The sequence below is a fragment of the Poeciliopsis prolifica genome, unplaced genomic scaffold (genome assembly GCF_027474105.1).
Source record: "Poeciliopsis prolifica strain line A6 unplaced genomic scaffold, Auburn_PproV2 SCAFFOLD061, whole genome shotgun sequence".
Lineage (NCBI taxonomy): Eukaryota > Metazoa > Chordata > Actinopteri > Cyprinodontiformes > Poeciliidae > Poeciliopsis > Poeciliopsis prolifica.
The window spans coordinates 2,346,559-2,358,262 of record NW_026562436.1 but is presented as its reverse complement, the minus strand read 5'-3'; the positions used below and the strand labels follow the sequence as shown (position 1 = coordinate 2,358,262).

At 40.2% G+C, this 11,704-nt stretch overlaps 1 protein-coding gene across 2 annotated transcripts in view; it reads left to right on the top strand.

Moving 5' to 3' along the window:
* Positions 1-11,704, top strand: part of ttc28 (tetratricopeptide repeat domain 28) — a 100,534-nt gene that overhangs the window by 86,246 nt on the left and 2,584 nt on the right. For both annotated transcript variants that reach the window (XM_055060736.1, XM_055060737.1), the window contains 12 exons: positions 394-553; positions 1,366-1,506; positions 2,410-2,551; positions 2,707-2,886; positions 3,790-4,346; positions 4,525-4,772; positions 7,500-7,624; positions 8,593-8,670; positions 8,787-8,946; positions 9,135-9,211; positions 10,529-10,552; positions 10,721-10,850. In XM_055060736.1, the coding sequence (XP_054916711.1) occupies positions 394-553; positions 1,366-1,506; positions 2,410-2,551; positions 2,707-2,886; positions 3,790-4,346; positions 4,525-4,772; positions 7,500-7,624; positions 8,593-8,670; positions 8,787-8,946; positions 9,135-9,211; positions 10,529-10,552; positions 10,721-10,850 (2,022 nt within the window). The remainder of the gene's footprint in view (positions 1-393; positions 554-1,365; positions 1,507-2,409; positions 2,552-2,706; positions 2,887-3,789; positions 4,347-4,524; positions 4,773-7,499; positions 7,625-8,592; positions 8,671-8,786; positions 8,947-9,134; positions 9,212-10,528; positions 10,553-10,720; positions 10,851-11,704) is intronic.

The window sequence follows — 11,704 nt, the reverse complement described above, 5'->3', positions numbered from 1 at the left end:
CTTCAAAAGAAACATTTTTTGAAACTGAATAAAAGATTTGAAAGTAAAAGTGTTTTCAGTTTCAAACTTTTTTCCCTCTGAACAAACTTTATGGCCCAAATTTAGCTCCATGGTGGAAATGTTTGATCTGGTAATATGTGTAACATTTAATTAATAAAGGCATAACATTTTGACATAGTGAGGGTAAAATGTTTCTTGACACATTGTGTAGCATCGTCTGTGGGTTGGTTAAGTGTTTCCCCGGCCAGAAGCTGAAGCCGTTTGGGGGCCACGGCGTGATGAAGGTCGGGGACCCCTAGTCTGGTGCAAAAACATGAACTCCCCAGCTCTGTTTCATGTCAGGTAAACAAGCTGCTCAAACTTGTCCCGTGTCCTTCCTGAACCCTGTGACAGGTATCGTGAAGTTCAACGAGGCGCACCTGGGAGAGGCGGGGCCCGAGGCCCCTGAGTTCCAGGACGGCGGCGGGAGCCCGCACGGTGGGGGCCCCGTGTCTCTGGATCAGTACATCTGCAACGCCAGAGAGGCTCTGGGAGTGGACAGCCATCACAGCAGGTAGAGGCTGATGCAGCGACAGATCAATCAGAAATCAGAAGTTTTGCTCCATAAATAGATTCCTATGAAAATGGATTCAGGTGATTTGCTGATGTGACTTCCTGTCCAGGGCGGCATGACCTCAGGATGAAACAAAGTCGTTACAGCCAGAAGTGGGTAGAGTAAGACTGTACTCAAGAGTAGAACTCCTTCAACATATTTTTACTGAAGTAAAAATGAAAAGTTCGTTCAAGCGATGACTTGAGAAAGAGTAAAACAGTATTTGGAAAAACTCTTCTCAAGTACTGAGGAACTGATCAAATTATCAATCATTTAATATTTAAAAATGAGATCATCAAAAGGACCAAAATAAAAAGTTAAGTCGAAAAATGACCAAAATGACAATAATTCATATAAGTGAGAAAAAAAATAAAATCAAGCAAAAAACAAACAAAACAAAAAAATCCAAATCAATTTCTTTTGATAAAAAAAACTTAGGAAACTTTAACAAAAACTGCAGGTGTGTGTCTGAGTCTGGTGAGTTTTTGGTTAAAACATGTTGTGGGTAGAAAATTCAAAAATGTTACTCGCGTGAGAGTACAGATACTTCATAATAAAGTTACTGAAACATATATATTTTTTTCCAATAAGTTCCTTGAGTAACTGTAACTGAGTAAATATAACTAGTTACTTCCCAACTCTGGTTACAGGCCAAATAAACTACACATGGACTGATTGTTTATCTAGAGTGGAGTGGGTGCCCCCTAGTGTCGGGCACAGTTTTGGCAAGTATTGAGCATAAATAGATCTACGTTTTGAATCTATGTTTTCAGAGTGTGCTCCGGCAGTGAGACGGGGAGCGAAGCTGGAGATCTGCTGGAGCAACAGTTTGAGGAGCTGAACAACAATCTGGCCTCCACCGCCGATCCGACCGGCTACCTCCGCATGGTGTCCAGAAACAACCGCTTCAACAGGTTCCACTTCAGCTTTTAACGACGGCTTTTCGCTCACAGGCAGTAACTCCAGCAAAAATGCATTTAGGTGTTTTGTGCTGTAATGAGCAGATTTGTTGATGCCACAGGTGAGGCAGAAATCAAACCCACAGCAAAACATGTGTGAACTGGTTAGTTTATGAGTTACGTGCTTCTTTCACATAAAATCCTTCGGTCTGAACCGCTTTCAGGTTTCAGTCAGGTTCTCCTTTTCTGATATTAAAATTTGCAACAGTACTACTTTATTTATTTATGTATCATTTTTAATTTTGGTACATTTGTGTATTTACAATAAAAACATTTCAATGTTAAACACTAAAATTTGTAGCACAATCTGAAATATTTGTAACAAAAAAAAAGAAACTTCTTTAAGGGAGAATTTTTTTTTTTTTTTATATATCCAAACTGGTCTAATACTCCGGGGTAATAACTTGTACCTTTTGTTGTTGTTGTTTTATATACCATGCTGGAAATCTTTTAATATGTTATCATTAGAGGTGCACCGATTTCAGTTTTCTGGCCGATCACCGATCCTTAAAAAGCCTGACCTGCTGATTCCAATTTTGGTCAATACAGATTTTTTGTTTCATCTTAAAAGTCGCTAAGTATGGCGACGCAGTTGCTAAGTTGACAGCAGTGGGATGACTGATGTTAGAGAAGATCAGTTTCACCACCCAAAGTGAAGGAAATTTGGGCCGATTTGTCTCTTGTTATTTTCCTCACATGGAAAATGAAGTCTCTCCTCCAACAGGGGGAGCTGCTGGGTGTAATTACTGGGCAAACCTTCATAGGCCCAGCAGTCTGAACTCTAACTCTCAATGAAAGCTCATTTGTGATCCTGTTAGGTCCGTATATTCTCTGTTTTATGTAAATGTCCTCCAACAGGAGCTGTCGGAGCATGACGAGCCTTTACAGTACCACCGTGTCTCCAGTGACAGACGGTTTATCTCCTGTTTGCCGAACGTCTATCGTTGGCAAACCTCCGCTACGAGCCCTCTACGACTTACTCATCGCTCCAATGGAAGGGGTGTGTGTGTGTGTGTGTGTGTGTGTGTGTGTGTGTGTGTGTGTGTGTGTGTGTGTGTGTGTGTGTGTGAAGCGGCTCCTTTTTCTGTTATTCTTTCATGTGAATGTTGAGCTTTCATGTTTTGTTTTTCTACGTCTTTAATGTTTCTGCTGCAGGGTCTGATGCACAGCAGTGGACCTGTTGGCAGGAACAGGCAGCTCGTGGTAGTTCTGGAGGGAGAATTGTACCTGATCCCCTTTGCCTTGCTCAAAGGCAGCTCTTCCAATGAGTACCTGTATGAAAGGTTTAACATCATTTCTGTGCCGTCTCTAGCCAGCCTGGAGGCTGCAAGCAAGGTAGGCCCTTTATCCTGAGGAGGGCAGTAGAGCCACAACTCTGATGTAAAAAAGAAAAAAAAAAAGAATGGGGGAAAATGGGTGGTCAGTTTTGAAGAACTCCAAAAACTGGGAATAACCAGCACCCCAAAAATATACAGAAAAGTTTTAAAGTGCTGAATAAAAGAATGCGTTTTCAACACATTCATGTTTTCTTTAGTATTGTGTATTGTTATGCTTGTTCATGTCAAATGTCTGCTTCGTGGGACTGATTGGTTTACATGCCCTTTAATCTCTCTTTAGACACATTAGCTGCATTTTCATTGACCACAAAATACACAAACTGGGATTATGAAAATATATTTGCTTGATGGAAATTTGAAGAAAGAATTATATTTTTCAATAAAAGGATTTTGCGCTAGGATGAAGTGGGTTTTTTTGGTCCTATTGGAAGTATTGCATTTAGCAAAACTGCAATAGAAACACTTTTTTTTTTTTTGCGTCACAAATCGCGCAATCAACAACCAGATGTCACTACTGGCGGAAATGACAAAGAAGGCAACAGGAAGTGGTTGGATAATGACACTGCGTCATGAATCTTAATGACTTAAAATGTGAACGAACTTATTTACATGTGATTTTAATTGTGTTTTGTATTTAACAAAAACATAGCAATAGTGAAATTGTATTTTTTTTTCAATATGAGCGCAATATTGAGACACAGCGACTGTGTGTCAGAGGTCAGTAATGAGTTGACAGGACCTGCAGCTGAACTGCATTCTTTTGACGCCTTTAAAACTTTAAAACTTTTGTATACACTTTTGGAATCTTTATTGTTCCCTTTTGTTTTTTTGGAGATTCATCTTCTTTTTGTTAAAAACAACAACAACGATAAGCGTCATTGTTTGTGCGTTCTCCCTGCAGCCTCACCCTCGCCCCAGCGGCCCCCTGCTGTGTCCTGATGGAGGCTCAGTGGCCGCCGTGGTCGGGGCCCCTCACCTGCCTCCCAGCGTCATGGACCGCTGGCTGTGGGGGCCTTTACCCTCGGCCCAAGATGAGGCTCTGTCTTTGGGGGAACAGCTGGGCTGTCACCCCCTCACCGGGGCAAACGCCACCAAGGAGCGCGTCTTAGCGGCGATGAGTCAGGCCGAGTGCGTTCACTTTGCGACGCACACATCCTGGAAGCTGGCCGCCATCGTCCTGTCCCCCAACCACGAGCGCAGCGACGGGCCGCAGGAGAACGTTGCGCGCGGGACGGCGGCGTTGGCGGACGGCGCGGACCAGGAGGGGAGGGTCGAGCGTTTGTTTCCCAAGAGTCACAGCAGCCCAGAGAGACTCCGAGGAGCGGATGAGAGAAGCGAGGACGGGGAGAGTGTTTGCGGAGTGGAGAGCGTGTGCGACAGCGCGCCGCTCCACGACTTCCTCCTCACTGCCGCCGACATCCTGGACCTGTGCCTCTCGGTCAAGCTGGTGGTTCTGAGGTATTGATGTTTGATAGTAACTAGTCACATTTACTGGAGGAACTTTTTTGGAGCATGTTTACTATGCTGTACGTCTTTGTTCTACTTCAGTAATTTTCTACTCTTCCTTGATTTTGGGGTCAACCCGCCCACCTCTGCAGAGGCATTCAAATGACATCTGACTCCTGTGTTGTTTCAGGTCGTACCCTGAGTCCAGCTGTAGAGTGACGGCCGACGGAGTGGTGGGTCTGACCCGGGCCTTCTTGGCCGCAGGCGCTCAGTGTGTGTGCGTCTCCCTGTGGCCGGTGCAGGTCGCCGCTTCCAAGCTCTTCATGCACACGTTCTACACGGCGCTGCTGAACGGCAGCAAAGCCAGCGTGGCCCTGACGGAGGCCATGAGGAGCCTGCAGAGCAGCACGCACTTCTCACACCCCTCCAACTGGGCCGGTGAGCGAAAAGAATAAAACGTCCACTGATTTCTGGTGGAATGCTGAAACCATCTCAAGTCAGCCTCTGTTCTGTGTGCAGGCAGCTGCTTGCTCTCAAGTTGTGCAAAAGTGAACTGAGTTCCTCATGGAGACACAGTTACATAAAGGCCATTTTTCAAAGTTTACAGTCAAAATTTGACATCAGTAATTTGAGTTATTTAGCCATAAGAGGGAAAAAATGGGAGTTCATGTTTCAAAGTCATATTTTCACCATGTTATTGGTTCAGTTCTTCAGTATCAGCTTAATTTAACGTCAATTTTTTTAGTCAACAGTGACTGAATAGAGGTTCTTAAGACTCAGCTATTGTATGAATTTGCAGATAAGTTTTATATTAAGCTAAATACTAATATTTACTATGTATAAATATTATTTATACTGGGCTAAGTATTTATTTCAGAGCTAAATATTTAGCTTCAAAATAAATATTTAGCTCTCTAAATATATATTTAAGATATTTATTATTTTCAATGTTATTTTGACAAAAGACTAAATATTTAGTTTCAAATGAAATACTTAACTTACTACAATTTTAATTTGGTCCTCCAAGCAAAATTGTTAACTTGCAACCAAAGTATTTATTCTTTTTAATATGTTATTGAGACTAAACGTTTATCTCCAAACTAACTATTTAGCTTCCAATAAGATATTTAGTTGGCTAACTAAATATTTGGTCTAAGTTACAGAGTAAAAGCAATACATGCTCATGTAGATGAGCTCATATATATGTAGTTATTCAATAATTTTATAATTGAAAATGTTGCTTATTTTGTTGATGTATGGTTTTAATGAATGAATTAATTACAGACCCTGCAGTTAACTCACTTAAAAGCTTTAATGTTGTTCAGTTTCAAAGCCCTGATTAACATCCACATCATCACAAAATGCCACACACACTTGAAACTGGAACCTTTAATTAGGTTAGTATAATGCACAATTATGTCTAACTATCAGAGTTTAATTTTGCATCAATTCGACAGCCAAAATACAATTATTCATATATATATTTGTAGTTACATTTGTATGTAGTTTTGCCTTGGATTAGGCAGGTCCCTTCTCCATGATTTATCTCATCAAGAATGAGACAAATCAAAAGACAGAGAATTGGATATAAAGTTTTACAACTGGAAAAGAAAATGGGAGGTTGGGGGTTTCCTTCCCTTAGATATTATTATTTAGCAGCTCAAGCAAAAACACTGATATATTGTTGCGACCCAACATATAAGGCTCGATGGAAAACTGTTGAAACCAAGGCAACACCCATTCCTGTACAGGCAGTTCTAGCTGATGCAAATCTACAAACTTTCATAAAAGATATAGATAACCGGTGGGTAAAAACAACCCTTACAGCATGGAAAACTATTGTTAAAAAAATGCACTAGGAAATGACTTAGCAGTCATAAAAGGATTGACTCTGACTTCACACAAAATAAACTGGACGGCAGGTTTAAGGACTGGACATCCAGGGGAATCACTGCTCTATGCACATTAATGAACAACATCTGAAATGACTTCGAAACAGTTAAGAGAAAATATTCTTTGGACAAACAGGACTTTTATCGATATTTACAAATAAGAAATTTTGTTAACTTAAAACTTAAACCAATTACTGATAAGAATGTAAACTTAATGGAAATCTTTATTAATGCCTATATATCAAAAATTAAAGGGAAAATTAACTTGCTTATCTATAAAAACCTAATAGATTTAAAAAAAATCTACTTTACATATCAAAGCAAGATGGGAAAGAGAGGGCAATTTAACAATGACTGAGGAAAAATGGACAATAATGTGGAGATATCAATGGACATATAATAAACCACTGCAATGGCAAGAATCTGGATGGAGGAATCTGGTAAGATTTTTTATTACACTGGCCCAGAAATGTCACTATGATGGAAATCCTCTAGTATGTTGGAGAAAATGTAGAAATCAAAACGCAAACCATTACCACGTCTTCTGGGAATGCCCAATTATAAAAGAATATTGGAAAGAGATTATTAAGTCCTTACAAGATATTTTTAAGCAGGATATTCCCTTGGAGTTCAAGTTCATGTATTGTGGAATAATTCCTCAAGAAGCCACAAAAAGCAGCAAATATTTGATGACTATATTATTAACAGCAAGTAACGTTACAAAAAAAATGGTTATCACACAATAAACCAACTTTAAATGACTGGATTGACATAACATTTAATATAAAATGGGAAAAATAGCAGCTTCTCTCAATCACAGGACTGAACAATTTGATCACTTGTGGCAGATATGTGTGAACTATGTACAGCCTAACAGACCTGATTTTATCTTTAAAGACCAGACCTGTTGGCCTGCTGAACGTCCTTGACAATCCACTCCAACGATAGCTATACTTTGTAGTTAATTTATATTTTTGTGGGGGTTTTTTGTGTTTATTTTTTCCTCAGTTTCTTTTTTTTACTCTTTCTTTCTTTGTAATCACTTTAAAATCTTTCTCATGGAAGTGTAGTTACACTTTTGATGTTACTGTTGTGAGGCAATGGTTTACTTGTGCATCTCATTTCAAATGTTGAAGTTAATTTGGAGATGTAAATGCCCACTGTGATGTAGATGATACTTTCTTGGGAAACAATAAAGATATAATTAAAAAAAGAATAAATCATTCTTGATGATTAATCTCTGCCGCCCTGCTGCGTTTCGTCCTTCCTCCAGGTTACCTGCTGATAGGCAGCGATGTGAAGCTGAACAGCCCCATGTCACTGGTGGGACAGGCCCTGACGGAGATCCTGCAGTACCCAGAGAAAGCCAGGGACGCCCTCAGGGTGCTGCTGCACCTGGTGAGCTTCTGTTGCACGTCTGCAGCTAGAGATGTTTGTTTGAACTAAAGTGTGCAAAAACAAAAACCCCTAAAAACAGAAAATAAGTCAGTGGAAGCAGCGGTGGCATTAAATAATAACACTCAGACAGACTGGATTGTCACTGGTAGATTAGGAAGCAAATGTTGGCAGATTATTATTTTAACACTTTTTTCAAATATAAATTTAATAAGAATCTCTGGTTTGAGCATTTGCAATTTGGAAACTATGTCTCTTTTTTATTTTAAGGACGCGTAATATATATGGCCAATACCAATATATGTCTGTATTTGTCAATATTAATGATTTGTTAGCATATTGGTATCTGTTGATAAATACGTCTGGGCTTATATAAGGATCTGATTTCTATCGTTTATCTTGTTAGGGTCTTCCTGCTTGTTTTTTTGTTATTTTCTTTTTTCCCCAAAGGTGTCAAAGCAGTAGTGAAATAAGTGTATAATGTCAGTATCAACTGTCGACCACAGCAGCAACATATTGGGTATCAATACTGAAACCCAGATTTTCATAATTACTTTATTTATTTTTCACTGATATTTTTTTATCCTTACTTGTACAAATGATCTTATTGAGATTTATCATCTCATTTACAAAAAAGACCCTGATTTGTGTAAAGCAAAGCAAAATTGCAAAGCAAAGAAGCAAAGAAGATATTACACTTAAATGCAACTTTTTATTTTTATTTTCTATAAATTTTGACATCCCACAGGAGACATAGTCCTCTTGTTTTTTGCAAAAGCTTTATGTTTTTCTTAATTTTGAATTAAGAAATTATAAATTTCTCAAAAAGTATGACGGCAAATTTCCTGAAGTAGGCATTTTGAAGTTTTTTTGTTTGTTTGTTTGTGTTTGTAAGACATTTGCGGCTCTGCACAGGTCTAATTTAGCCGATCTCAAGGAAGACGTCAACGTTTTGTTACTTCTTTCCTCAGGTAGAAAAGTCATTGCAGCGCATTCAGAGCGGTCACTGCAACCCCATGTACACGTCGCAGCAAAGCGTGGAGAACAAGGTGTGTGTGTGTGTGTGTGAGTGTGAGCGTGTGCGTGTGTGTGTGTGTGTATAAATGCCAGGCCGTGCTCCCGCTCCGCAGCTCCTCCCCTCATGTCTCCCTCTCCACCCGTTAAGGTCGGGGGCATTCCCGGGTGGCAGGCCCTCCTGTCCGCCGTGGGCTTCCGGCTGGAGGTCTCCGTCTGCGGTGGCGGACTCCCTGCGGCCGTGTTCTTCCCGACCTCTGATCCCGGAGATCGTCTACAACAGTGCAGCACCACGCTGCAGTCTCTGCTCGGTAACACAGCTGTTGCCAATGTTCCACTTGTACCAAGAAATTTTTCACGTTATGAGTTAATTTGTCTTCCAGGGGAATTTGAACTTTTTCATCAATATTGAGAAATTATTGACTATATGCCTCAGATTTAAGTCAGCATTAAATCTTCAGTGTTGAAGCTCTAATAAAGCTTGTATGTTTCCCTGCAGGTCTGACTCCTCCAGCTCTGCAGGCTCTGTGTAAGCTGGTCACAACATCTGAAGCAGGAGAACAGCTCATTCACAAGGTACAGCAGTGGCTGCACACATCTTCACGTGGCGTCTGATTAAAGAAAACATTTATTTTTAATAGTTTTTCAAAGGAAAAAAAATCTGTTTTCCCAGCTGGAAAATCCAACAAGATTATGTTGATGAAAGTTCTCAAAGGAAATCTGTTCTACACCACTTTCCTCTCCTGGCGGTTTTTAAAAGTTTGTTGGTATAGATTATTAATTGTGGACTTGAAACACAATTGAGCAATAAATCAAACATGTATTTCAGTTTAGATTCCAAACAAGTAAATAACAAAACATTTACTCATTAAATTCTACAACAACAAAGAAGAAAATCATAATTACTTCCGAACACTTCTTTCTGTATGACTCTGTGTCTGGAACCCAATGCTAAGTGCAAAAACATTCTCAGTCTCTGCATGTATTTTTGCTGTTGCTTTAACATGTTGAATATTTGCATAACTTTGACTATGTTGATGCATGTTGTAGAATTTCATTGGCCAGGAGTCCCTTCAGCATGTCCATGATCCATTGACTCCCATTCAAAATGGATTTTAAATTTAAATTCACTGCTCGGCGGCGCTCCCTGCAGGTGGACAGGGGGCGCCGCAGCCTCCCAGAAAACTGCTGATCTTCCCATAGAAAATGATGTTCAATCCAAGCAAAGGCATGCAGAGTCTTCTTCTTCAAGCTAAAATAAATAATAAAAAAACATTGTATGTTAGCTGTTGTTGCTGATAGTTGAAATTTTGTTTGACTATTGTCTTCATAGACCAGACAGCTATTGTTCATGGACATGCTGATGTATGTCCATGAACACTTGCCATAATGTCATAAAACTAAACAGTTATTGCAGAACTAGGTATCTATTCTTCTTCTTGATAACTACTAACCATATTTGCAAGAACACATCATGTCTAAACTGAAGCCACAAACACGCAGACAGGAAGGAGTTCAACATTCCCACTAACAGTTGATTGGATATCTAAGCGAAGCGGTTGCCATGGCCACCTCCTCCGAAGGGCGGGGCTTCGGACTCACACCTGCAGCACAGCAGAGAAAATGGAAGATCCAGTAGACGTTTGTTTTTCATCCCCGTCCCTTTTCTATCCAGACATGTTCATCTCATATTTCCACATTTGAACCTGCTGTCAAACACATCGGTCAGACAGTTCAGGGAAGACACTCTTTGCTTGTACGTCATCCTGACATTCCTACCAAACCGCATCCCAGTTATCATTCATTGATACCATAAACGCATACATACATGAAAGTGTGAAGCATAAAACGCTGAAGTTTTGTATCCTCTTCTCTTACACTTGCGTCTCAAAGGCCGTGAAAAGCATGGTGGTGACGGTAAGTGTATTTGGTGTGATTTAGAGTGAGATGTTTTATTTTATGCTATTGACTCTGTGTATGCCTCCAAATAGAAATATGTCGGCGGTTTTCGGGAGTATCGTGGGAGAAAGAAAACGCAATCAAATCAATTTCTGCTTCCTGTTTCATCTCACTTCCTGTCTGAAGCTTCATCAGGTCTTGGTGCAGCTGCAGTCCGGCGACAAAGAGCAAGACTTCCCCCTCGCTCCCATCCAGGTGTCGATCAGCGTTCAGCTGTGGAGGCTGCCGGGCTGCCATGAGTTCCTGGCTGCCCTGGGTGAGGAAACTGAACTTCACCTCTGCTTTCTTCCATGCTATCATTCATATTTTGTGCCATTTGATGCTTCAAGTGGATTCAAATGGTGGCCATTATGGCTTTAGTTGGTTGGAATCACAAGTTTCAATGTACTTTATTGGAACTTTATGTAATAGATCAAAACAACCATTTAAGTTCCCACACGTCTTCTCCAGCTCAGACTAAATTGTTGTCAAACGTTTGTGCTGTTGTCATTTCAAAAGTGCCAATAAATGTTTCCAGAGGTCAAAAATACATTTTTGTCAATCAATCGGGTTAAAACACAAAATGCCGCACAAACACAGCCCAGTCGATAGGCACGGTATTTAGTTTGGTTTTGTAAATGTGGACTGGCTGGTTGACTTTTGATGATTTCTGGAAACACTTATTGATTTCTTCCAATTGATAGCAGCACAAACAAAACACATCTGCTGCACAAATGTTTGACACCAATTTTGTTACATTTGAAGAAGGTGGGGCCAACTTCACTGAGGTAACATCCATGTTCTGAGTGTGAAAAATGGAAAGTTAAGTTTTTGTGGAGTTCAGATTCAGCTGTTTTTCCAGATACACTTTACATTGAGGCGCGGTTGACACGAGATACATCTTGTATTAAATTGTAACTTGTACTTTTCAGTGACTCTATAATTGTTATCATATATTCAAATGTTAGTTGCCGTTTTGTTTTCTCCCTTTCTGCGGGTCTATTGACAGACTTTTAGTGTATTGACTTGTGTTTCCTTCATGCTTCTTTCTCTCCTCTACTCCCATCTCCTTATTTCCTTTTAAACCTTTTCCCCACCTTTCTCCCTTTCCTTTCTTTTCCATCTCCCCAC